Source organism: Thalassophryne amazonica, chromosome 6 (assembly GCF_902500255.1).
Source record: "Thalassophryne amazonica chromosome 6, fThaAma1.1, whole genome shotgun sequence".
NCBI classification, from domain to species: Eukaryota; Metazoa; Chordata; class Actinopteri; order Batrachoidiformes; family Batrachoididae; genus Thalassophryne; species Thalassophryne amazonica.
This window is the reverse complement of record NC_047108.1, coordinates 121,602,863-121,628,568: the sequence shown is the minus strand read 5'-3', so window position 1 is coordinate 121,628,568 and position 25,706 is coordinate 121,602,863. Positions and strand designations below refer to the sequence as shown.

General features: G+C 45.6%; 1 protein-coding gene across 1 annotated transcript in view; it reads left to right on the top strand.

Moving 5' to 3' along the window:
- Positions 1 to 25,706, top strand: part of calcrl2 (calcitonin receptor-like 2) — a 158,302-nt gene that overhangs the window by 99,930 nt on the left and 32,666 nt on the right. The window contains exons 8-9 of the mRNA XM_034173295.1: positions 791 to 944; positions 5,093 to 5,153. Coding sequence (XP_034029186.1) covers positions 791 to 944; positions 5,093 to 5,153 — 215 coding nt within the window. The remainder of the gene's footprint in view (positions 1 to 790; positions 945 to 5,092; positions 5,154 to 25,706) is intronic.

The window sequence follows — 25,706 nt, the reverse complement described above, 5'->3', positions numbered from 1 at the left end:
GAGTTTACTCTTCTGCACGACACAGTGCGTGCAACAAAATCATGCTACACACGAGTATCCTGTCTGTGATTCTATTATTTAACCGCTGAGAAATAGTGTTCTGAGAGTTGTAAGTTCCAGCTGATTGATTCTGTTCTCTCTTTCTGTGCTTGAGGTGTGGTCGTCAGACTCTTTCGCGGATGGTTGTGGTGGAGTGGAGCACCCTTTTTGCAATTCTCTGTATGAGGATGCAGCTTGATCAAGTTTGCATACTAAAGAGCTTCACCCTCTGGGAACATTTTTCGATGACAACTGCTGAAGGGCTATAACCACTTTTTTTTTTCCTGTTCTTATTTTGCACGTATGAAAATTCCTGCTTGTACTTTGTTTAATTGATCTTTGTTATTGTTAGTATGTCCTAAGCAGTTGGTCACCCCTCAGAGTCTGGTTTGCTTCAAGCTTCTTCCTCAAAAAATGTCCAAGGGAGTTTTTTTCCTTACCAATGTTGCCTATGTGCTTGCTCAGGGGCTGTTGGTAAGGTTAGGGCACTATATAAATAAATTGAATTGCATGGAAAATACTGTTTTCAATTTCAATTTTCAATTTGTTTTCATTTATATAGCACCAAATCACAAAAAAGTTGCCTCAAGGTGCTTCACACAAGTAAGGTCTAACCTTACAAACTGTTGGTTTTCATATACCCTTCTAATATGCCTTGCAAGGTCCCCAGAATATTGCAATTCTTGTAATGCATCGTGATGCATTTCTAATGATGTCTTACCATTTCCCTTGTGTCTGTTTTGCCCTTTAGTTGAGCTGTAAGGTCTTAACTGTGCTAAACCAGTATACATCTGCGTCTACCTACTTCTGGATGCTGTGTGAAGGCATCTACCTCCACACGCTGATCATCGTAGCCGTCTTTGTTGGGGAGCAACAGTTATTCTGGTATTACATCCTAGGATGGGGTGAGTGAAGATGGTATGGATTTTCTTTACTGACAATTTCAACCCAGTACCAAGGTCATTGCAGGAGACCCTGTTTGTCGTGCGGCTATGTGCGGTTTGTCCAAGTTTCCAGTTTGGTGGCTCTTGGAACATTTTGTCTGAGGCTCACTCTGGTCACTGTACAGAGATGATTGGCAATGCTACATTGCAGGAGAATAAAGTCCAAGTTTTAACCTCCTCGTGCTTCATGTCTCACTGTATGGTTGCAGGACTTGGATGTTAACCGGTGACCTAAGGGCCCTGTCCCACTGGCGTTTAAGAGGATTTGCGGACAAAATGTGGCACAAAAGTGGCCCACATCCGCCAAACAACCGCAATAACCGTGTAACATTACTGTATGAGTCGGCCGCCATCCGAACACGTCCGTGATCATCCGCAGAGGCACGCATGTCTGGAGCCAAGATTTTTGAGTGGCTCAAAAATCCTCCTGCGGATGAGATCCGCATCACTGCCTGAACACCTACTGAAGACATACACAGGACATACACAACCAACGCGCCGCATATCCCCTGTCATCCGCTGATATCTTGTTCTGTTAGACCTCAGTGCTGCTTTTGATACTGTTGACCATAAAATTTTATTACAGAGATTAGAGCATGCCATAGGTATTAAAGGCACTGCGCTGCGGTGGTTTGAATCATATTTGTCTAATAGATTACAATTTGTTCACGTAAATGGGGAATCTTCTTCACAGACTAAAGTTAATTATGGAGTTACACAAGGTTCTGTGCTAGGACCAATTTTATTCACTTTATACATGCTTCCCTTAGGCAGTATTATTAGACGGTATTGCTTAAATTTTCATTGTTACGCAGATGATACCCAGCTTTATCTATCCATGAAGCCAGAGGACACACACCAATTAGCTAAACTGCAGGATTGTCTTACAGACATAAAGACATGGATGACCTCTAATTTCCTGCTTTTAAACTCAGATAAAACTGAAGTTATTGTACTTGGCCCCACAAATCTTAGAAACATGGTGTCTAACCAGATCCTTACTCTGGATGGCATTACCCTGACCTCTAGTAATACTGTGAGAAATCTTGGAGTCATTTTTGATCAGGATATGTCATTCAAAGCGCATATTAAACAAATATGTAGGACTGCTTTTTTGCATTTACGCAATATCTCTAAAATCAGAAAGGTCTTGTCTCAGAGTGATGCTGAAAAACTAATTCATGCATTTATTTCCTCTAGGCTGGACTATTGTAATTCATTATTATCAGGTTGTCCTAAAGGTTCCCTAAAAAGCCTTCAGTTAATTCAAAATGCTGCAGCTAGAGTACTGACGGGGACTAGAAGGAGAGAGCATATCTCACCCATATTGGCCTCTCTTCATTGGCTTCCTGTTAATTCTAGAATAGAATTTAAAATTCTTCTTCTTACTTATAAGGTTTTGAATAATCAGGTCCCATCTTATCTTAGGGACCTCGTAGTACCATATCACCCCAATAGAGCGCTTCGCTCTCAGACTGCAGGCTTACTTGTAGTTCCTAGGGTTTGTAAGAGTAGAATGGGAGGCAGAGCCTTCAGCTTTCAGGCTCCTCTCCTGTGGAACCAGCTCCCAATTCAGATCTGGGAGACAGACACCCTCTCTACTTTTAAGATTAGGCTTAAAACTTTCCTTTTTGCTAAAGCTTATAGTTAGGGCTGGATCAGGTGACCCTGAACCATCCCTTAGTTATGCTGCTATAGACGTAGACTGCTGGGGGGTTCCCATGATGCATTGTTTCTTTCTCTTTTTGCTCTGTATGCACCACTCTGCATTTAATCATTAGTGATCGATCTCTGCTCCCCTCCATAGCATGTCTTTTTCCTGGTTCTCTCCCTCAGCCCCAACCAGTCCCAGCAGAAGACTGCCCCTCCCTGAGCCTGGTTCTGCTGGAGGTTTCTTCCTGTTAAAAGGGAGTTTTTCCTTCCCACTGTAGCCAAGTGCTTGCTCACAGGGGGTCGTTTTGACCGTTGGGGTTTTACATAATTATTGTATGGCCTTGCCTTACAATATAAAGCGCATTGGGGCAACTGTTTGTTGTGATTTGGCGCTATATAAAAAAATTGATTGATTGATTGATTGATATCCGCAATGGACGGGTTGGCGCGGCTTGGCGGCGGACCAGAACAGCGTGCAAAACAGATATGACGCGTGCCCAGCACGGCCACATCACGGTCGCAAATGGTATGTCGCGCATGCAGACAGAGTGGGCACGGATGAAGCGAGTGCATCACGGCCGCTGTGCCCCTCATGGGTGTGCCTCCACGGTCGCTGCGCTTCTGTTCCCTGTTATATCCGCTTTTCTTCCTCATGTATTCGCTGATCCACCCCGGGACATTTGTCATTTCCGCCCACCTTTGTTGCGGACGCTCAGCTTTTGTCTCCTCATTTCATGCGCAAATCCTAAACGCCAGTGGGACAGGGCCCTAAGGTGATGTCTGTGGTATTAGGTATCTTCAGAGGATTTTTGGGTAGTATAACTTGTATCATGAGCTATAACATTTTATCCATGTAGTGCCTTTCTATGGGCGTGATCCAGCATGCAGTTGCATCAGTGTTAAGGACCCCAGCAACTGGAAAACGCTAAGGCGAAGGCCATGTATCATCTGGTTGCAGCGGGTAGATGGCTATTTTCAAGATGTGGGAATAGGTCGACTGTCTGCCTGGTTGCTTGCCATCCAAGATCAAGATAATTCCTTAGTGTGGTGAATGCGGTAATGAGCAACACCGGCCCATGCTGCCAGACGGTGCATGGAAAAAAATAAATAAACAAAAAAGAAAAATAATGAAAACAAAATGCAAAGGCTGAAATTGGGAATTCATTCTGAGAAAAAATTGCTGAGAAACTCTGGAAATCCTGCAGACGCTGTACCAGACTGTTGTGGTGAAGAAAGAGCTGAGCCAGAAGGTGAGACTCTGTTTACCAGTTGATTTATGCTCCTATTCTTAAGCGGCAGAAATTAGATTCCTTGGTTTGGGTATCTGTGCTTACACTCTGGGACAGGGTGAAGTGCTCAAATATCCAGGAAGGACTTGGAGTAGAACCACTGCTCCTTTGCATTGAAAAGAACCAGCTAAGGTGGTTCAGGTATCTGGTTATGATGCCCCCTGGTCGTCTCCCAGGCATAGCCAACTGGGAGGAGGCCCTGTGGGAGATGCAGGACACACTAGAGGGATTCAGTTTCTCATCTGGCTTGGGAGTGCCTCATGATCCCCCAGGAAGAGTTGGAGGACTTGGACGTGGAAAGGGAAGTAAGGGGTGAGCTGCTTGGTCTACTGCCACCATGACATGGACCTAGCTCTGCATCAGAAAATTAATGAAAACTCTGGAAATAACTTGATACCCTTCATGACACAACTCAACATTAAATTATGTGGAGACTAGGCACAGCAGGTCTTGAAGCAGCAACCTTCTGGTTTGGAAACAAGCACATCAGCCATTTCTGCTGCCGTCTTACCTTCTTAAATTAACAACACGTGTTCTTGTGAGACTTAATTACTTTGTCCAGTTCTTCAGCCTGTCATCATCCCCATCCAGGCCTGGTTCTCGAGCCACTCCCTGTATGGAAACACTACTAAAACGCATCATGTTTTAGCAGTTGGGTTCAACCTACAAATTCAACAAATATGTGGATCCTGCTACAGAACCCCCCCCCCCGCGCAGCCCCCACCCTGTTCCTACCCCTTCCATTCTCCCATTTGTGGATACTGTTAAGGCTATTTACTCATTAATTTTTCAGGAGATGTTATTAATCTTACATCGGGTGTGTGCTGATGGTGGTTCATTAGAATCCACAAGGCTCCTGAGTTGGACTAGATGTGTATGGTCTTTGTTTTCCAAACCTCCACACAGTACTCCGAATATATGCCCATTATATTATGGGAAATGGTGATATTGTGTATGTGGAAAAAGTTTTAGATCTTTGAGTTCATCTCATACAAAATGGGAGCAAAACCAAAAGTGTTGCGTTTATATTTTTGTTGAGTATATATCACATAAACCATTTATATCAGTTAAAATACTCTTTCACATTATGTTTTGCATATTTTAATGCTACTGAATTAAAACCTTCAGCTCGGTGACCTGCTGATGTTTGTCTCTCTTTATCCCAAGGTTTCCCCATCATTCCTGCCATCACATACGCTGTTGCACGAGGATTGTATTTTGATGACAAGTAAGGAAGCTCAATTAGATGCTGTAATTTCTGCATGCAAATGTCATATTTGTAGTCCATTGTGCTTTATGTTACTGCTGTGGCTCTGTTATAGTCATGTAGTTATTACTGAAAATATGATGCAGGCTACATGAAGTATGAGGTTAGTGAATTCAAAGCAAGATCCAGATTCATTGTTTTTGAGCTTGCAGCAACTAGTTAAGAATCCTGACAGTGCGATAACAGGTGAAAAACAAAAACCCTACACTGAATTAAGTACCATAAGTATTTGCCCGTTGGACGGCCCAAAGCCAAGTATCAACCCACTCCATTTTTTTGAAGAAAGTTGATTAAACGCCCAACTGAAATTAAATTACATGGAATTTGATGAATGAGAAAATGACAAAAAAAAAAAAATGGACACAATCAGGTGACATATTTGTGATATATATATATATATATATATATATATATATATATATATATATATATATATATATATATATATATAACATTTATTTATTTATTATGGCATGCCAAACAGGAAAATAAATATATATTGAATGGAAACTTGAATATATTGAATGAACATTGAATGGAAATTTGAATATATTAAATGAAGCTAAATATATATTGAATGGAAACTTGAATATATTGAATGAACCTTGAGAATTTGGAAGAAAATTTCAACCCACTTCTGCCATCTGCTGTTTGCAGTTGGTAATGCTCAGCCAGCTCAAGTGCACTGCAGCAAAATGAGTGATTCAGAAGCAAACAACTTTGTGGCAGCAGTCTTAAGCAGTGAGGAAACAATTAACACCTTAGCAAGTGCACGTGTTGCCCAAAGTAATAGAGGTAACAAAATGGAGTATCATTCTTCTGATGAAGAAGTTTGATCTTTGTTTGATCATTAGGTTGCCACCTTTCAGAAATTAAAATAAAAGACACACACCACAGCTCCTCTGGGCCACTGGGGTCACTGCCACCAGCCAAGGGGTGGTAGTGGTATATGTTGGGTATTTTCGCCTCCAAACATTCTTAAAACCTTTAACAAGACAAACAGAGTCAAGAACCACCAGTGAGACAGAAAGTCAAATTTAGCTCGCGAGGAGTGCAAGTCAGGCTGTACACCAAAGCTACACTAAAGTCTGGCCTGCGCTCCTGCTCTTTTATTTAGGACTTCCCTACATACATGGGCGGTACAGCTCCTAAGGGGAGGAGTGATAGCGCGTGAGCTGTTGCCGCAGAACCGCTGATTGCACAATACATTCAGGACTTTCAGAACCTTTTTAATCTTGGGCTCGATTAAGATGTGTTTAAGACATCTAACGATTAATCACACTTCTTCTGACACAAGGACTAATGTATCATAATCACACTGTGGTTGGAACATTCAATTCTCTATTCTTTATCTCACTGCTCCGCTTATGGCTGCATTCTGCCTGGGTCATCTTCACATGTCCTGAAAAAGAGCTTAGCGTGCACACAGAGATACCACAACTTGCAGAAGCACGTCATGTCACATATCTTAAGTAACCTTCACCCATCACATCAGTACAGTACACTTTATCAGAGCAGAGAGAACTACATTCTACCAGAGCAGAGAACACAAAACATGCATGATAAAATAAAACAGTGTATCTACAGAATAACTCCAACATTCCCCTCTGTTTATCATGCATTCCAACGGTATTACATCTTCACCTAAAAGTAAACAATTGTTACTAAGCAACCACTTCTTATTCAGATTTTCAGCTGCAATTTTCAGGCACCACAGACTTTAGGTGCGTCAACAAGTCCTTGGCTAAAATGGGAATGGCTTTTACTGGGAGGAGTAGGGACACTAAAGCACAGTAGCCTGACACATTCCTAGGCAATCTGTCAAAAATTCTATTATCTCCACACCACCACCACACGTCACTTCGGCTGACTGGTATAAATGAACCGTTTTTCTGTATTATTCGACTACACCACTTGTCTTATTACATTTTCAGCTAAAGCTTCATAGGCTAAGAGTGTGTTAACTCATCACGTCAACAGTTCAAGCTTGAACTGGAGTTGTGAGCTTTTCAATATCATCATAATTCTCAGTACAGTCATTATAGTTTTCTCCACTAAGGTCTGACTGTTTCAATGCTTGATATTTTGGCATAGTTTGTTGGAAGGCCAGATTACACTGTACAAATGTATTTGACACCATTTTGCCAACCATTGTTTTGATATAAGGGATCACACAACACATGCAAAGTCCAATCAGAATTAGGACTATAATAACTGGTGTCACCATTTTCAATAGTAACTGCCAACATGGTCCTGAAGTCAACCAGGACCAGGGATTCCACCGGTTCACGGCTAGGGTGTCTTTATGCATTGCATCACGAAGTTTATTCAGCTCTTCCAATGCGTCCTGCATATCCACTGAATGAATGGAGTCTGGGATGAAAGTACAGCATGTTGTGTTCAGCAGAACACAAACTCCTCCCTGTGAACCAGTAAGCAAGTCTAAAACCATGCGATTTTGCATCACCATGGTACGTAAAGCATCTATTTCAGTGTTTTGAGCTGCTACTATTTTTTCAGTTACATTCATGAACAGACCCAATCGATAATTCAGTTTCAATCATTAATGAATTTTTTCCCACTCCTATCCAGGGGAACAATGAATGTGCTATTTTATCTCCTACAGACCACAATTTTTGGTCCTTTGGTACATCCGAGCCCCACATGTGATCATGTGGTAACACATCTGGGTATATCAATCTCCTCCGTCTGGTGCTGCCATTCTTCTCTGTGGAGGTCCTTGGCACTACCACATATGTATGGTCAGTCACCTGGGTAGGTGCACACACACCACCCCAGTTTGGTGGGAGACTCATGTACAGTCTGGAACCACAAAGCCAATAGATGTCATCATACACCGGAGTACCATTTACAGGTGGTAGCAAAAACTTACTAACATAAGCACATGATTCATCCGTTCCCCATGGACAGGAGCCTGTATAATTACATCCCCGTCCAATGTGATGAAGATAAGTACCATCCACATATTATGTTTTGGTTAGGCTTAAATTATTTGATAAAACATACGTTTGGGTACACAGACGTTTCTTAATTTTACCTACAGTTTTATTCCCTGTCCCGTAAAAGCAAATTGGGAATGGCCGTTGTGATGACAATTTAACGTGATGATATTTTTGCGTTTCCCTTCAGTCTAGTCAATGGAGCAGCACTTGGGCACACTTGTACGTCCTCTGTTGAAATCCCTATCATATAAGTGGTTGCACTGAGGCAAGTGGTGTTACATCTTATCAGATTTGCTGAGAACTGCTGCCCCCGAAATACAGTTTGATTATGCATCCGTATGATAAGACATTCTGTCACCCTAGCAGGGTACGGTTTAGCCGTCAGAGCTGGGTGTGTTGAGGATATAGGTATTTGCGAACAAACATAACAATTAGTAACGTAATTCCATAGCCAATAAATGAACATATCTGTACCACATATTAGTATGGTATATATGAGGGTGTCCATCTGTCTCATTCACATTATGAATAAACCTCTTCTGACGTTGCTTGCGTTGTTCTCTGGCTCGGTCCACAGTGAGCTGCAATTCTTGGGTCAACCACCAGGCCAGGAATTCGAGGAGCACGAAACACACTAAGATCACAACGCAACTGGCTGCCCTACCAACAGTCCGGCAGCGGCGGCGCTGAGCACGCCGCTCCGGGGTCTGCTGTAGTTCAGTCATGATTGCTAGGATACAGTGTTGTTAACCAACCTCACCTAATAGTGCAAGGATCTCCCTGCTTCACTGGCATTGAGACAATCTATTACTAATTAAATAGACTCCCTTTGTAGCCAGACTTTCCCTTACACTGTGGAGGCAGCCAACACACGCTGTATCTTACAGTGATGTATCCACGTTGATCTCTCCGCTATCTTTACTGCAGTTGGTGTTGTTAACAGCACTTGGTATGGACCTTCCCAACGAGGACTGGACCAGTTCTTCCTCTTAATCACTCTGATGAACACCCAGTCTCCTGGCTAGACTACTGGAAGGCCGTCCTGTGGAAGATCAAAATTATTCGGCAGTAAATGTGTTTAAGTTATCTCTTTCTGTGTTAATGTCTTTTTCATAAAATTTGCTAATGTTTGTTCCTCATCTGCTGTTTTAGTATCCATGTCAAAATTGGTAGACGATATGGTCGTCCATAAAGTATCTCAAATGGTGTTAACCCTGATGGTGTTGGTGTTATTCTCATATACAATTTTACTAGGTCCAAACATTCAATCCAGGTTCGTTTTGTCTCTTCTATACATTTCCTTAATCTTATTTTTATTGTGCCCTTTGTCCTTTCCACTAATCCTGCACTGTGTGGGTGGTAAGCACAATGATGTTTTAACTTAATTTTCATGTGTTCTGCTACTCTTTGTACAACTTCATTTACAAAATGTGTTCCATTATCACTGTACAATGTCTCTGGTATTCCATAATACTAGACTGTATTGATAAGGTCCACATCGATTTAGTTCAATAAAGTCCATATGGACAATTTGAAAAGGATACTGTGGTTTTGGGAATTGCCCTCTCCGGGGTCTTATACTTCCCTGTGGGTTGTGTTTCAATCAGGTAACACAGGCTTTACAAAAATTTTTTGAGTATAAATTAAATCCATAGGTAGTAAAGTATTGGTCTACCATATATACCATCCCCCCTGTCGACACACCCATGTGTCGCAATTGCAGCTGCTTTGAATAAGCTTTTGGGTAGGATGGGTTTGTTATGTATACAATAAAGTCCTTTGGGGTTTGGGGTTGCCCCATTTTTCAACCACAAATGTTGTTCCTGCGCTGGTGCCTGTTTTTGCATATCCAATAAAAGGTCAGAATCTATTAATGGTTCATTGTCTGTCTGGCAGGCGATAAGAATGTATCCAAACGTTTGGAATAATAGCCAACTGGTTTATTTTTATTACCATGTTGTTGTAGCAAGACTGCACACATGAATCCCCGTTTTGTGTCCACCATGAGAGTGAATGGCTTGGCATAATTGGGCAGAGATAATACTGTGAAACTCACAAGTTCTTGTTTAAGAGCTGTAAACTGTTCTTCAGCTTCTTTATTCCACTGTATTTTGTCAGTCATATCCATTGGTATAGAGTGTATTAAATCCTGCAATTTCTGCACCATCTCTGCATAACATGGAATCTAGGCTCTGCAATAATTACAGATACCTAGAAAAGTCATCATTTCCTTTTTCTGCTTCAGGTTTTAACGGATATTGTTTGATCCGTGGTCTCCAATCAGATCGTGGCTTAATTTCGACTGGCTGAATATTTTTCAACAGTCCTACATCTGTGGGTGCTTTCACCCAGAGATGAGGAGGCAGTTTGGCCAATAAAGTCTCATCTTCCTGTGTCAACAACACAGATGTTGTTAAATTTCAATCATCCAGATCTACTTCATGTATCACCGGTGTCGTTCAAGCACTTACAAACTTGTATTTCCGATACAAGCCTGTGGATGGACTGAAATCCCACACCGACATTGCATCTGCTTCATGCCAATCAGTTGCTTCCTCAGCTATCTTAACAATTCCTCCAAGGTCCTTCCAGGACTGAGTGTCTGCCCTTATCAGTGAAATATGCGGCACAGCCTCAGGTTTTCCTCTGTACCATTTGTCTGCACTTTGGGTCAGCACTACACTACACACAGAGGTGGTTTTTCTGTCTGTGTATAAGTGTGCTACTGTCTGTAATTCTGATGGAATTTTCAGAAATCCTGCTCCATACCTTTCATCCTTTCGTGGAGTGAATAGTATAGTTATGTGTAGATCTTTAGGTGACATCATTACTACATGTTCTCTGTTTTCACAGGTCATCAGACCTTCCTCCAATAATTGTTCAGTTTGTCTCAATTCCGACAGATCCAAAGAGCACTGCCAGGCCTGGGCCAAATTTGTATATACAGTAGCGGGCTGCCTTTTTTGTTTTCAGATTTCTTTCTGCGTGTATGGCGTGGTCTACATACTCTTGTAACCCAGCTGTTGGGAACGTTATCATGTGTTTGTCTACCCATGCTCGGATATCTGATCTGGAGTTGGCATGGAGTGCATTTTTCAATTGTTGTTCATACACGCTATCATTTTCAGTGGTAGAAGACCACTGTGCACTTTAAAAACTTTTTCCATTTGATGTCGATAGTCTTCGAATGGTTCATCATCTTTCTGTTTTGTGTGATTTATTTCTGTGTAATTTGACTTCTGCTGGTATTTCTGCTTAATTCTCAGCAATAGTGCGGCCAATCGATCTTCCAATTCCTGACTATCATGGGCTAATGGAGTGTGGTCTGCCTCTGCAGGATCCCAATCTCCTTTTACATCAGCCCAATCCTTTGTCACAGTTGCCATTATGACTTGTTGAACTTCATCCCCTCTAAGATTGTAGGATTTAACCAAAGCGGTTACGTCAATAATGTACTGGGCTACATCTTCTCATGGGGGAGTTACACCTTCCACAGTTCCATCTAGGTGATACGACTTTCTAATGTTTTCTATGTCTTGCATGAATCCCTCAATGTCAACATGAGGTGATGGTATCATGTCAACTGCTGCTTTGATATCATCAGCATTCCATGTTCGATATACGAGCATGGTTGATCGGTGCCCTGGAGTTCCTGCACGAGGATTTGGTACTTCTATCAAAGGATAGGTACCTTCCTGGTCACTGTGTTCCTCCATGGGAGGAGCTGTAGGCACTTTTGTTTGACTGCGTGTTTGTGGCTTTTCTTGTTTTTCACTTTTTACTTTAGGTCGCACCGCCATATCATACTGCGGTGGCGGCACATCATCATCCTCTGGTAGAGGAGGGTACAAATGCGTTGTTGCCGGCGGTCCAGCCGTCGGTGGTTTCTGAGGTTGTTCAGGTTCTCTGTGCTGAATTATCACATCTTCTTCTGCCTTACCTACAGCTTTCTTTTTCCTTGCTTTCTCTAATCGTCGCTTCTCTGCTCCCTTCCGTCTGTTCTCTGCTTCCTCCTCCCAAAATGCCACTAAATCTGCCCCTACTTTCTGCTTTTTTTTTTATCACCTTTATGTTCCTTTTCCAACCTTTCCTTCAGTTTTTGAATACTAGTCAGGTTTAGTCGTCCGTCAAAGTCATGTTTATTTATCCAGGTCTCCAATTTCTTTGTTGCTTTTGGATTTTTTGCTTCCATAAATTTCCAGTCGTCAGTTGATAAATTTTCCTTATTTTTAGACGTCTTTCCCCCCATTTTTATTATTCCTTGTTATAATTTGGACTTCAGACGGGGGCACACCTAGGGTGTTCTAAATCTGAAGTTTTCACTTTCTTTGGACGTGACAATTAATTTGCCGTCGTGTGGTTGATTCCTTTCACCTCCCCGTAGGAAGCGGAATCACTTGCCTCTGCATCCACACACACGGTTGTCACTTACGTTGTCCAAGTATTACACTTTCACACTTTTATTCTCAAAAACCGGTATTACTTCGTATTAAAACAGAGGAGTCCGTACCCTCCTTCGGAATTTAACTACGTGCGTCCCTCGCAACCGTAGAGGAGTCCGCCCTCCTCGCGGAGTTTAACTGCTTTACATTAACAGACGATTCCACGCCATCGCTTACGGAGTTTAACTGTTTATGTGATCACACTTTTATTCCCTACCGGTACGCGTATATAAACAGAGGAGTCGCACCCTCCTTCGGAATTTAACTACGTGCGTTCCTCGCCATCGTAGAGGAGGCCCGACCTCCTTACAGAGTTTAACTGTGTTTCATTAACAGACGATTCTGTATCATCGCTTGCGGAATTTAACTGTTTATGTGATCTGCTCACCATTCACTCAGTACTGTTACAAAGAATTCTACTCACTGACTCGACTTCCTGTCTGTCTTCTTCGGGAAAATCTCGTCAACCAGACGATGCCACCGGCGGTCGACAATTGCAGACACGATCAATCGATCGGACCTTGGCCAAGGATTTACGTCTGGACTTGGCGACCCCCGCCGGACACCTCCGGTATTGTTGAGATCCCGGACGTAGCCCCCAGTCAATGTTGGGTATTTTCGCCTCCAAACATTCTTAAAACCTTTAACAAGACAAACAGAGTCAAGAACCACCAGTGAGACAGAAAGTCAAATTTAGCTCGCGAGGAGTGCAAGTCAGGCTGTACACCAAAGCTACACTAAAGTCTGGCCTGCGCTCCTGCTCTTTTATTTAGGACTTCCCTACATACATGGGCGGTACAGCTCCTAAGGGGAGGAGTGATAGCGCGTGAGCTGTTGCCGCAGAACCGCTGATTGCACAATACATTCAGGACTTTCAGAACCTTTTTAATCTTGGGCTCGATTAAGATGTGTTTAAGACATCTAACGATTAATCACACTTCTTCTGACACAAGGACTAATGTATCATAATCACACTGTGGTTGGAACATTCAATTCTCTATTCTTTATCTCACTGCTCCGCTTATGGCTGCATTCTGCCTGGGTCATCTTCACATGTCCTGAAAAAGAGCTTAGCGTGCACACAGAGATACCACAACTTGCAGAAGCATGTCATGTCACATATCTTAAGTAACCTTCACCCATCACATCAGTACAGTACACTTTATCAGAGCAGAGAGACTACATTCTACCAGAGCAGAGAACACAAAACATGCATGATAAAATAAAACAGTGTATCTACAGAATAACTCCAACAGTATATTTTCTGTTGAAAAAGCATTTAGTAATACTTAAAGCTTTAAGTGCTTTAGTAGAAAAGCTTGAATCTTCGACTGGACTGGGTTGCTTGACGTGAGGACGTTTCGCTTCAAATCACAGAAGCTTCCTCAGCTAAAATTCTTGCTCTGGTAGTCTGACTTCTGTCTTGACTCTTGTAGAGAAGAATAAACCAGAAGCCAACAAAAGCTGGAATTTTTTAACCTAACCAGACCCCACCTACCGAGAGACTGACTGCTATAGGCTAGTGACTAAACAATAGCTCTAATTAGCATCTATTGTGCGCTAGTTAGCACTCTCCTAATGACAGGACGGAAGCCTCCCCTGATGGCTCCCTTGACGACTCTCTCCTGATGACGTGAATGACTCATTACCATGAACAAAAGACTGAAACTGCTTTGACCTGAGTACCACATTGTAAACAGGGGACAAAGCGTGTTCTGAGACCCGCTCCGCGGTTAAGGCTGGGTTTGAACGTTTTACAAAGAATGCTTCCTTGACACCTCTCTCAAACCATTTCTTCTCTCTGGCTAAGATTTTAACTTCCTTGTCCTCAAACGTGTGGTTAGTGTCTTTCAGGTGGAGATGAACTGCAGACTGAGGTCCACTGGCGACCTCTCTGCGGTGCTGGTATAGCCTCTTGGTGTAAAAGTTGCTTCCGACTCACCTATGTAGTGTTCATTACAGTTTTCCTGACATCTGATATGATACACTACATTGCTCTGTTTGTAACTAGGGATCCTGTCCTTAGGGTGAACTAATTTCTGTCTCAAGGTGTTGACTGGTTTAAAGTAAACCTGGGATTTTGTGCTGTCTGAAGATCCTCTGTAGTTTTCCCCTACTCCTGCTAAATAAGGGAGAGACGCTCCTCTTCTTCTTGTCTCCGTCTCCTGTCTATCGGGTCTCTTTGTTTTCTGGGACTTCTGCACTTTGTCCAGGGACCAACGTGGGTACCCACATACTGTGAGGGCTTTCCGTACAAGTTGTTGCTCTTAGCCCTTCCCTCTGCAGTTGTGGGCACCTGTAGGGCTCTGTGTTGAAGAGTCCTGATCACCCCGAGCTTGTGTTCAAGGGGGGTGGTTTGAGCCAACGAGCAGATATTGGTCAGTGTGAGTGGGTTTTCTGTAAACCTCTGTCTAGAGCTGCCTGTTCTCTCCAATCGTAACATCACAGTCCATGAAGGCTAAATGGTTGTTGGCATCCTCACGTGTGAACTTGATATTGGAGTCCACCGAATTGATGTGTTCTGTAAAGCCCTCGACCTCCTGTTGCTTGATTTAACCCATGTGTCATCGACATATCTGAACCAGTGACTGGAGAGATGCCCATGAACGACGTCAAGGCTGTCTTCTCCACTCGCGTCCATGTACAGATTGGCCACAATGGGGGATACCGGAGACCCCATCGCACAACCATGGATCTGCCTGTAGTAATTCCCCCTAAACAGGAAATACGTTGGTGTTAAGACAGATCTCCAAGAGTTGGCAGATGTGGTCTGGTGTGAGTTTGGTCCTTTCAGGTAGAGACACATCTTCCAGGCTTCCATCCTGTCATTAGGAGAGTGCTACTAGGAGCACAATAGGTGCTAATTAGAGCTATTGTTTAGGCACTAGCCTATAGCAGTCAGCCTCTCGGTAGGTGGGGTCTGGTTAGGTTAAAAACTTCAGCTTTTGTTGGCTTCTGGGTTATTCTTCTCTACAAGAGTCAAGACAGAAGTCAGACTACCAGAGCAAGAATTTTAGCTGAGGAAGCTTCCTGTGATTTGAAGCGAAACGTCCTCACGTCAAGCAACCCACTCCAGTTCAAGATTCAGCTTCTCTACTATGGAAACCACCTGGACAACTGAGAGCCTACACAGAAACTTTAAGTGCTTTCTTAACACGAAACTGTTAATGATAAACTGTGCAGTCACTGAAGTGTGCAATAACAAACAAATATTAAAGAAAACAGACCAATAATTTTAATCTTTACAGTGAGAACGTTTTTTACTTTAAGAGGGCACAAAAAAATTAAAATACTTTTTTGCCTAGTTGGCCTTGCCACTACGCCATGAAGCCACGGGTTCGACTCTTCCCACTCACTTCTGCACCTTTGCAAACGTTTTGGCTTCTTTGGATGAGGTGTGAGTTTTGGGTGTAGACATCCCAGGCAACCAGGCAACCCATGACAGGACCAGACGGAGATGCAGACGTGAGCACAAGGTACCAGGGATGACCATGGGCAGCCCTTCATATTTCCTGTGTTTTACTTTCTTCATTATTCGTTTTGATGAGTGCGTGTGGAACAATTTACGTCCCGTATTGGATTCAATACGGGATCAACAATTAATTGTCAAATAAAGGACAATTCTGTGTTGGGAAGGTGTCGTAGCACGACCCACAACAGGGGGCGCAAAGGAACGGACAATGAGTAAGCCAAAAGGTAACAATTTAATGTTGTGACAATACACAACTAAATACACAAAATCTGCAAAGTCAATTAACACCAGGTGACGTGTGGGCAGGGCTCAAAGATAGGAGACCCCGATGAGAGAGAGGCCGCGTCCCACACTGCTTCCACCACCAACGGCCTGAAGAACACCGGAGGCCGCCAAGTCCCGAATCCCCAGGTGACCTCTGTCTTCGACTGTCGACCCTGGTACTGCTGGCAACAAAGCAGAAACAAGATGAATGAGTGTAAGTCTTTACACTCAGTGGTTCTCGGTCTGTACAACCGTTAGGAGGGGGAACCTCCACCTCCGAATCCCACATTCGTGCAACGCCTGTGTAACCACTTATCTGTCCAGAGAGTAAGGCGCAGTCGTCGTCGTTAAATCTCCGCCACTGCAGATAAGGCTCCGTCCACAGGAATAGGGCTGCAAATAACACAATGGTGTCAGTCAGCAAGAGAATTACCTCACGGTAGTCGATTTCTCGGCGGGGAGGTGGAGTTGCAGTCCGGCTTAAAGTAGTGGCGTAGATGAGTGACAGCTGGTGTGATGAGTGACGCTGTCACTTCCTCGGGATCTGGCGCCCTCATCGTGCTTGTAGCCCGCACTCCAAGCAGGGCGCCCTCTGGTGGTAGTGGGCCAGCAGTACCTCCTCTTCAGCGGCCCACACAAACAGGACCCCCCCCTCAACGGGCGCCTCCTGGCGCCCGACCTGGCTTGTCCGGATGTCGTCTGTAGAACTCGGCCAGGAGGGCCGGGTCCAGGATGAAGCTCCTCTTCACCCAGGAGCGTTCTTCAGGTCCATACCCCTCCCAGTCCACCAGATATTGGAACCCCCGCCCTTACGACGGACGTCCAGGAGCCTGCGTACTGTCCAAGCAGGCTCCTCGTCGATGAGCCGGGCAGGAGGCGGCGCGGGTCCAGGTGTACAGGGGGGCGGGGTGTGGTGAGGCTTGATACGGGACACGTGGAAGACAGGGTGGATCCGCAGTGAAGCCGGGAGTCGGAGCTTCACTGCAGCCGGGTTGATGATCTTGAGGATGGGGAATGGTCCGATGTACTGTCCTTTAACTTGGGTGAGTCCACACAGAGGGGGATGTCCTTTGTTGACAAGCCACACCGTCCTGCCCGGGCTGGTACGTGGGGGCCGGGGAACGTCGGCGGTCCGCATGGGACTTGGGCCCTCGTCCGGGCCTTCAACAGGGCAGAGCGGGCGGTCCGCCACACCCGGCGGCATCTCCCTGAGGTGGGCCGGACCGAGGGCAGACACCGACCTCTCCCTCCACCAGCGGGCACAATGGGGGCTGGTACCCCCAACACACCTCAAAAAGGGGCGAGGCCGGTAGCAGACGAAACTTGGCTGTTTGTGGGCATACTCGATCCAGGCCAGATGTGACTCCAGGCCGCCGGATGTGCGGAGGGTGACACACCGCAGGGCCTGCTCCAACTCCTGGTTGGGCCCGCTCTGCCTGGCCGTTGGTCTGGGGGTGGTACCCGGACGAGGAGACTCACGGGGGCCCCCAGCTCCTTGCAGAAACTCTCCCACACCTGTGAAGAGAACTGGGGACCACGATCTGATACAATGTCCGATGGTATCCCATGCAGCCGCATGACGTGGTGGACCAGGAGGTCTGCCGTCTCCTGGGCCGTCGGGAGCTTCGGGAGGGCCACGAAGTGGGCCGCCTTGGAGAACCGGTCCACTATCGTGAGAAACGATGGTGTTGCCCTGGGACGGCGGGAGGGCCCGTGATGAATCCAGGCCGATGTGAGACCAGGGGCGATGAGGCACTGGCAGGGGTTGGAGGAGGCCCGTCGTCCTCCGATGGTCCTTGCTTGCCCCTGGCGCAGATTGGACAGGCCTGGATGTAGTCCCGGACGTCGGTTTCCAGGGACGCCCACCAGAAGCGCTGCTGGACTACTGCCACGGTCCTACGCACTCCGGGATGACAGGAGAGCTTGGACCCGTGACAGAAGTCCAATACGGCAGCTCTAGCTTCTGGTGGGACGTACAGTCTGTTCTTGGGGCCAGTCCCCGGGTCCGGGCTCATGGTCAGGGCCATCCCGGACGGTCTTTTCCACGTCCCAGGTAGGGTGGCCACGACAGTGGACTCGGGGATGATGGTCTCGGTGGGGTTCGACAGCCCCGCTTTGGCTTCTTCTTCATGCACCCGGGACAATGCATCTGATTTTTGGTTCCTGGTCCTGGGGCGATACGTGATCCGGAAGTCAAAGCGCCCGAAGAACAGAGACCAGCGGGCTTGCCTGGGGTTCAGCCGCTTGGCGGTCCGGATGTACTCCAGGTTCCGATGGTCCGTGAAAACCGTGAAGGGCAACGACGCCCCCTCCAGCAGGTGTCTCCACTCTTCAAGAGCCTCCTTCACCGCAAGAAGTTCCCGATTGCCGACGTCATAGTTCCGTTCAGCTGGGGTCAACCTGCGGGAATAAAAGGCACAAGGATGGAGAACTTTATCAGCCTCCACGCTCTGGGACAGCACGGCTCCTATCCCTGAGTCAGAGGCGTCCACTTCTACTATGTACTGGCGATCAGGATCAGGCTGCACCAGAACTGGTGCAGTCGAGAACCGGCGTTTCAACTCCTGGAACGCGGCTTCGCACCGATCCGACCAGGCGAAGGGGACCTTGGTGGAGGTCAGGGCAGTCAGGGGCTAACTACCTGACTGTAACCTTTTATCCTCCTGTAAAAATTTGCAAAGCCGAGGAACTGCTGTAGTTTCCTGCGGCTTGTTGGTTGGGGCCAGTCTCTCACCGCCGCAACCTTAGCCGGATCAGGGGCGACGGAGTTGGAGGAGATGATGAACCCCAAGAAGGACAAAGAAGTGCGGTGGAACTCACACTTCTCGCCCTTCACAAACAGCCGGTTCTCCAATAACCGCTGTAGGACCTGACGTACATGTTGGACATGGGTCTCAGGGTCCGGGGAAAAGATGAGTATATCGTCCAGATATACGAAGACGAACCGATGCAGGAAGTCCCGCAAGACGTCATTTACCAAGGCTTGGAACGTCGCGGGGGCATTAGTGAGGCCGAACGGCATGACCAGGTACTCAAAATGACCTAACGGGGTGTTGAATGCCGTCTTCCATTCGTCTCCCTTCCGGATCCGAACCAGGTGGTACGCATTTCTAAGATCCAATTTCGTAAAGATTTGGGCTCCATGCAGGGGCGTGAACACTGAATCCAACAGAGGTAACAGGTATCGGTTGCGAACCGTGATCTTGTTCAGCCCTCTGTAATCAATGCATGGACGGAGTCCGCCGTCTTTTTTACCCACAAAAAAGAAACCAGCACCCATCGGGGAGGTGGAGTTCCGGATCAGCCCGGCAGCTAAGGAGTCCCGGATGTAGGTCTCCATTGATTCGCGTTCCGGACGTGAGAGGTTGTACAACCTACTGGACGGGTACTCAGCGCCCGGGACCAAATCGATGGCGCAATCATACGGTCGGTGCGGAGGAAGAGTGAGCGCCAGATCTTTGCTGAAAACGTCAGCAAGATCATGGTACTCCTCTGGCACCGCCGATAGATTGGGGGGGACTTTGACCTCCTCATTAGCTGTAGTGCCGGGGGGAACCGAGGATCCTAAACACTCCCGGTGGCAGGTTTCACTACACTGCGTCACAACCCCGGACGGCCAATCTATCCGGGGATTGTGCTTCACCATCCATGGAAAGCCCAAAATCACTCGGGAGGTAGATGGTGTTACATGGAACACTATCTCCTCCCTGTGATTCCCAGACACAACCAAAGTCACTGGTTGTGTCTGATGTGTAATTAATGGAAGCAGGGTGCCGTCTAGTGCTCGCACCTGCAATGGTGCCGGCAGAGCCACCAGGGGAGCCCTACTTCCTTTGCCCATCTGCTGTCCAGCAGATTCCCTTCTGACCCCGTGTCTACCAGTGCTGGGGCGTGAAGGGTTAAATCCCCACAAAGGATTGTTACTGGGATTCGTGCCGATCTGCGGGGTCTTTCCGCGTGTGTGTTATGACCCACCCTTAGCCCAGTTTCTAAGGACGGGCGTTTGTAGTTTGACCGTTCAGGGCAGTCCCTCTGCATGTGCTCACAAGAGCCGCAGACAAAACATTCCCCACGGGCCAGCCTCCTTTGTCTGACGTTTGTTTTTGTTTTGGCCCTGCTCGTGTCCATAGCCTCCTCAGCAGGGGGAGCTGTAGCCACACGGGGCTCCCTGGCAGTGAAGCGTGGGGACGACGTCACCTTGTCGGAACCGGAAGGGGGAGGGACGGCACGTGCCCGGTCACGCCCCCCGGCCAGCTAAATTTCTCGAATAGTGTCCACTCTGATATTCCTCACAGGTCCAGAAAACATTTTGATAAAGCAACGCGCGCCGTCTCGAGCAGCGTGTGAAACAAAGGAATTCAGCCGAGAGGGCTGAACCACATCTCACTCAAGGCCTGCCCACAGGGAAATGACGTCACCGACACGCATGAAAAAACTCACGCATGCGCACGAGGGTTCAAGCATGATTGGTGTAATTGCACGTCATTCAAATCCATATAGTTAAAAAAAAATAAAAGTGTCGGTTTCTTATCTAATAGACCTCGTATGTTCCAAAGTATTGACATCACCTGGAATCCAATTAGCTCCAGCCAAAAAACTTCTAATTCACTAAAGTACTGATATATTTCCTCTGCTGACATTTTTAGGCACACGTCCTTTGTTGCAGTGTCACAGATATGCAGTGGTGGGCACACTTCCGATAATCCGATAACAGATAATTATCGAAGATAATGTTTTCATTATCGGATTATCTTTTTAGATCACTTTAAAAACCATTATCGGACTAATTATCTTCTGATAAATTGTCGTCTGATAACTTTTAGACCCTGCAAACTTTTTATTTTTAAAAACAGTTGAGACCTACCTGTTATAAGTTTCCTAAAAGAAATGTATAATTCTACCCTCTACAAACAGAAGACATCTGCTTTCAGAAAACCACTCTATCCTCTGCAGTCAAAGCAGAACTGGTCACAAAAAAAAAAAAAAAAAAAAATATCACTTTTTTTTAACACCATACTGATACACTGTCAATATCACCCAAGTCATCCAGAGGCATACATTTTTAACTTATGGTTCAAATTTTAATCAAACTAATTTTGGACAAGTTATTTAAAATTACTGTCATGTCTGAAGTTTTATGAAGTGAAAATGTCAGATATATGTTTTAGTTTTAAAGTAATGTGCTAATTTTTAAGGTTTTGTGAGCACATGCTGTGCCCAGCAGTGCATTATGGGTAGGATAGGGTAATCTCAGTACGTTCACGACAGGACAAATCATTTCAGACACTCTGTTCAGGCTCCACGCACAACAGCATTAAACTCTAGTGCCTAAAACTCTTGTGAATATATTCTCTGGGTTTATAGACCTTATTGTATTTGCGTTTGTTAAATTCCACACATCTTAAATGTAGCAGACACGGATTATCTGGAATTTTGTTTTGGCAAGTTTTCAAGGCCTCTACGGCCATCTACTGGCCAGTAGTGTTCATGGCAGTATTCGCCCTAAGTACTAAGCATCTGGGCACCAGTAGATGGCAGTGTTCTATTTATTTTGACCCCCGTTATATCAGATGGTTGTCAAATCAACTTTTTGGCTTTGCAAATGTTTTGTTTTGTTTTGGGTTTTTTTTACAAATTAAGTTTAAAAACAAAACAAAACAACAACAACAAAAAAGACATTACAAGACAGGTCTGCGGTGTTTGCACATGCACAGTACGAGCGGTTGGACACTTGTAGCTCTTCAGCAGCAGGATACAGAGTAATATCAAACAGGTTTGATTTTCATTCGACCATATGATCGGCGATCAGGAGGTGGTCGTGAGATGTTGAACGCAGCTTGTTACTCCATGTACACTACACAATGCAGGACGCGTGATTAACCTGAAACTCTGTCCAAAAAATTCTCACACGAATGAAAAATCATCTGAAAAAGGGCCAAAACTCGCACAGTGTAAAGCCAGCATTTATGTGTCAAGACAATAATGAGTGCACGTTTTACATCATAAAACGTGCGCACGGCACTAATAAAACATGCGCACATTCTCTCCACATGCAAAACATTTTGCGATGACACTTCCAGGGCTCCATAAAAATGCCTGTTTTTACAAATAAAAAATGGAATATTTTACAAAAGCACATTTATCTGTAAACACAAACACACGACACATGTCACATTAACGTGTTGGTTTACATAATGAATGACAACCAATCAGTGTTTAGCAGAGGCACTTTTACCCAGAATCCTTTACGATCTGTCTGTGTTTGTTACAAAACTCAGAATTAGTGCATATTCAGCATTAAAAGATATATGTTATATTTTAACTATGTACAAATGACAGAATTGACATTAATGGAGTTATTCTATCAGTATTCACACAAAACCATAAGTCAGTATGACTTTATTTTTCAAGACCTCTGCCTGACCGGAGCATTGTGATTGGTAAAGAGCTGGCTTTGTGGTTGCTCTCAGGGTGCTTCTATGTTGTAGTTGTGTAGCTTCCAGCAGGGGCAGCATCTTCAAACATAGAAGTACTAGCTCATTGATTGGGTCTTTTGTAGCTTTTGATGCTTCCAAAAATGACTGTGGTATTAAAACTCAAATTCAGCTTGTAAGTAGTAGACAATACTGGAATTTATTGGTTATCTGTAACTTCTGATACATTTTTGGGTGGTTTATCGGTTTATCAAAGATAACTTTTCAGTTATCTGATTATCTGTTATTGAAGTAAATTTTTTGGTTATCTGTGCCCACCACTGCAGATATGAGAACTAGCAAAAGGCTTATATAGTTACAGGCAAAATTTCAAGTTTGATTTCACTCCATATTCTCAAGGTTCATTCAACATTCAAGCTTCCAATATATATATATTATATATATATATCAAGTTCGATTCAGTATTCAAGTTTCCATTAATATATAGTTTCATTAAAATATTAATTCAAGCTTCCATTCAATATATACGAGGTCTGTCCATAAAGTATCGTACCTTTTTTTTTTTAAACTATATGGATTTGATTCATATGTTTCACGTCAGACAAGCTTGAACCCTGTGCGCATGCGGGGGTTTTTCCAGCCTGTCGGTGACGTCATTCGCCTGTGAGCACGCCTTATGGAAGGAGTGGTCCGCCCGTCATCGGATTTCATTGTCTGGAATGGCAGAATGATTGGGGTTTTTTTCCATCAGAATTTTTCAGAAGCTGTTAGAGACTGGCACCTGGAAACTATTCACAAAATTTATCTGGCTTTTGGTGAAAATTTTACAGGCTTCACAGAGAATAAGGTTGGTAGTACAGCTTTAGGACCCTTAAGGATGCTCGAGCGCCGCGCTCCGAGCTGCGACGACACGGCAAGCCACTGGACCATTCTGAGCTGATGGCTCTGTGGATACGAAAAAGTTGTGTGCTCTTTCTGTGGTTATCACAAGAGCTGGACATCAGCCATTTCCGGCAGATTTCACTTTTAACAAGAGATTTTGTCATGGCAGGGCCGCGCGGAGCTTCGCGCGGTCACGACCAATTCGCTTTGGAAGCAAGACAAAGGAAACACCTCCGTTTCGGCGTGTCAGAGGACAAGTTTGGACATGTCCGCTCTCCACAATTTCACTGATACTTACTGGACTGGTAAGCATTGAAAGCCGAGGATAGACATTGGAAGCGTTACAGGACAGTGGGAACATGCCCAGCTGTTAAACAATTCTCGGATACTCACTCGATGAAAAACCATCGAAAGCGCCTGAATTTTAATACGCGGTTATCAACATGGAGGTGTTTCTCTGTGGCGCCGGGCCATGAGCATGCCTGCCGATGCGTGAATCCGTCCGCATTCTTTCATTTACAAAATTCCTTTAACAGTGGAATGTCCGGATAAACTGCTGATCCAGACTCTTCTGAAACTTCTCTGTTCTCTCACACGTCCTGGGTCTAAGAGGCTTAAATTGGAAGTTTTCAGCTCGAAACAGGTGACAGCGGTTGGCTCGGAGCGCGGCGCGCCCCGGCTCCATGGGCAGTCCTTAAAGCAACAGTAACACTCCTAATCTCTCATCAGCCCTTAAAATTTCACCAAAAACCAGCTGAATTTCTCGAATGGGTCCACTTGGATGTGCTTACAGTTTCTGAAAAATTTTGATCAAGCAAAGAGCAGCAGTCTCTGAGCCATTCCTAACAATGAAAAAAAATAGACGGAGGGGTGGACCACTCCTCACTCAAAGCCTGCCCACAGGCAAATGACGCAACCGACAGGTGTGAAAAAACTCTCGCATGCCCACGAGGGTTCAAGCTTGTCTGATGTAATCGCACGTGATTCAAATCCATATAGTTTTTGAAAAAATAAAAGGTCGGTTTCTTTTCTAATAGACCTATATACATCATATATATATATATATATATATATATATAGATATATATATATATATATCCCCCTCCCCTCTAGCTGCCACCTTATCGTGGTGGGGGAATTTGCGTACTCGGATGATAGGAATGTTGTCAGGGGCTTTGTGCTCCCTGTAGGGTCTCCCAAGGCAAACAGGTCCTAGGTGACGGGCCAGACTAAGGGCAGTTCAGAACCTCCATGACCAGTAAAAAAAAATAGCCAGGGTGGGAGCCGGGGTCCCATGGAGCCAGGCCTGGGGTTGGGGCTTGTGCGCAAGCGCTGGTGTCGGGGCCTTAGCCCATGGGGCCTGGCTGGGCTCATCCCGAAAGAGCGAGTGGGTCCGCCCTCTGTGGGTTCACCACTGCAGAGGGGGTCCATGGGGGTCGGGTGCAGAGAGGATTGGGTGGCGGTCGAGGGCGGGTGGGTGGCCCGGCGGCCCAGCCATGCTCACAGCCCCTGGCTGTTGGGACGTGGAATGTCACCTCGCTAGGGGGGAAGGAGCCTGAGCTTGTGCGGGAGGTGAGAGATACCGACTAAAGATATAGTCGAGCTCACCTCTCACGCACAGCTTGGGCTCTGGTACCCAACTCCTGGAGAGGGGCTGGACGCTTCATTTTTCTGGCGTTGCCCAGGGGAGAGTGGAGAGCTGGGGTCGCATTGCATTGCTCCCCAGCTCAGTCACCAGTGTTGGAGTTCACTCCGGTGAACGAGAGGGTCAGGTCCCTACACCTTCGGGTCGGGGACAGGTCTCTCACATTGTCTCGGCCTACGGGCCGAGCAAGCAGTGCAGAGTACCCGACCTTCCTGGAGTCCCTGGGAGGGGTACTAGATAGCGCTCCGACTGGGGACTCCATGTTCTCCTGGGGGATTTCAGCGCCATGGGGGTGGGCAGTGAGACCTGGAGGGGGGTGATCGGGAAGTACGGCCTCCCCGATCTGAACCCGAGTGGTCTACCGCATGCTGGGTAATCAGGAGAGTCGGGAGTTTTCCCGGTGGGCTGGTCC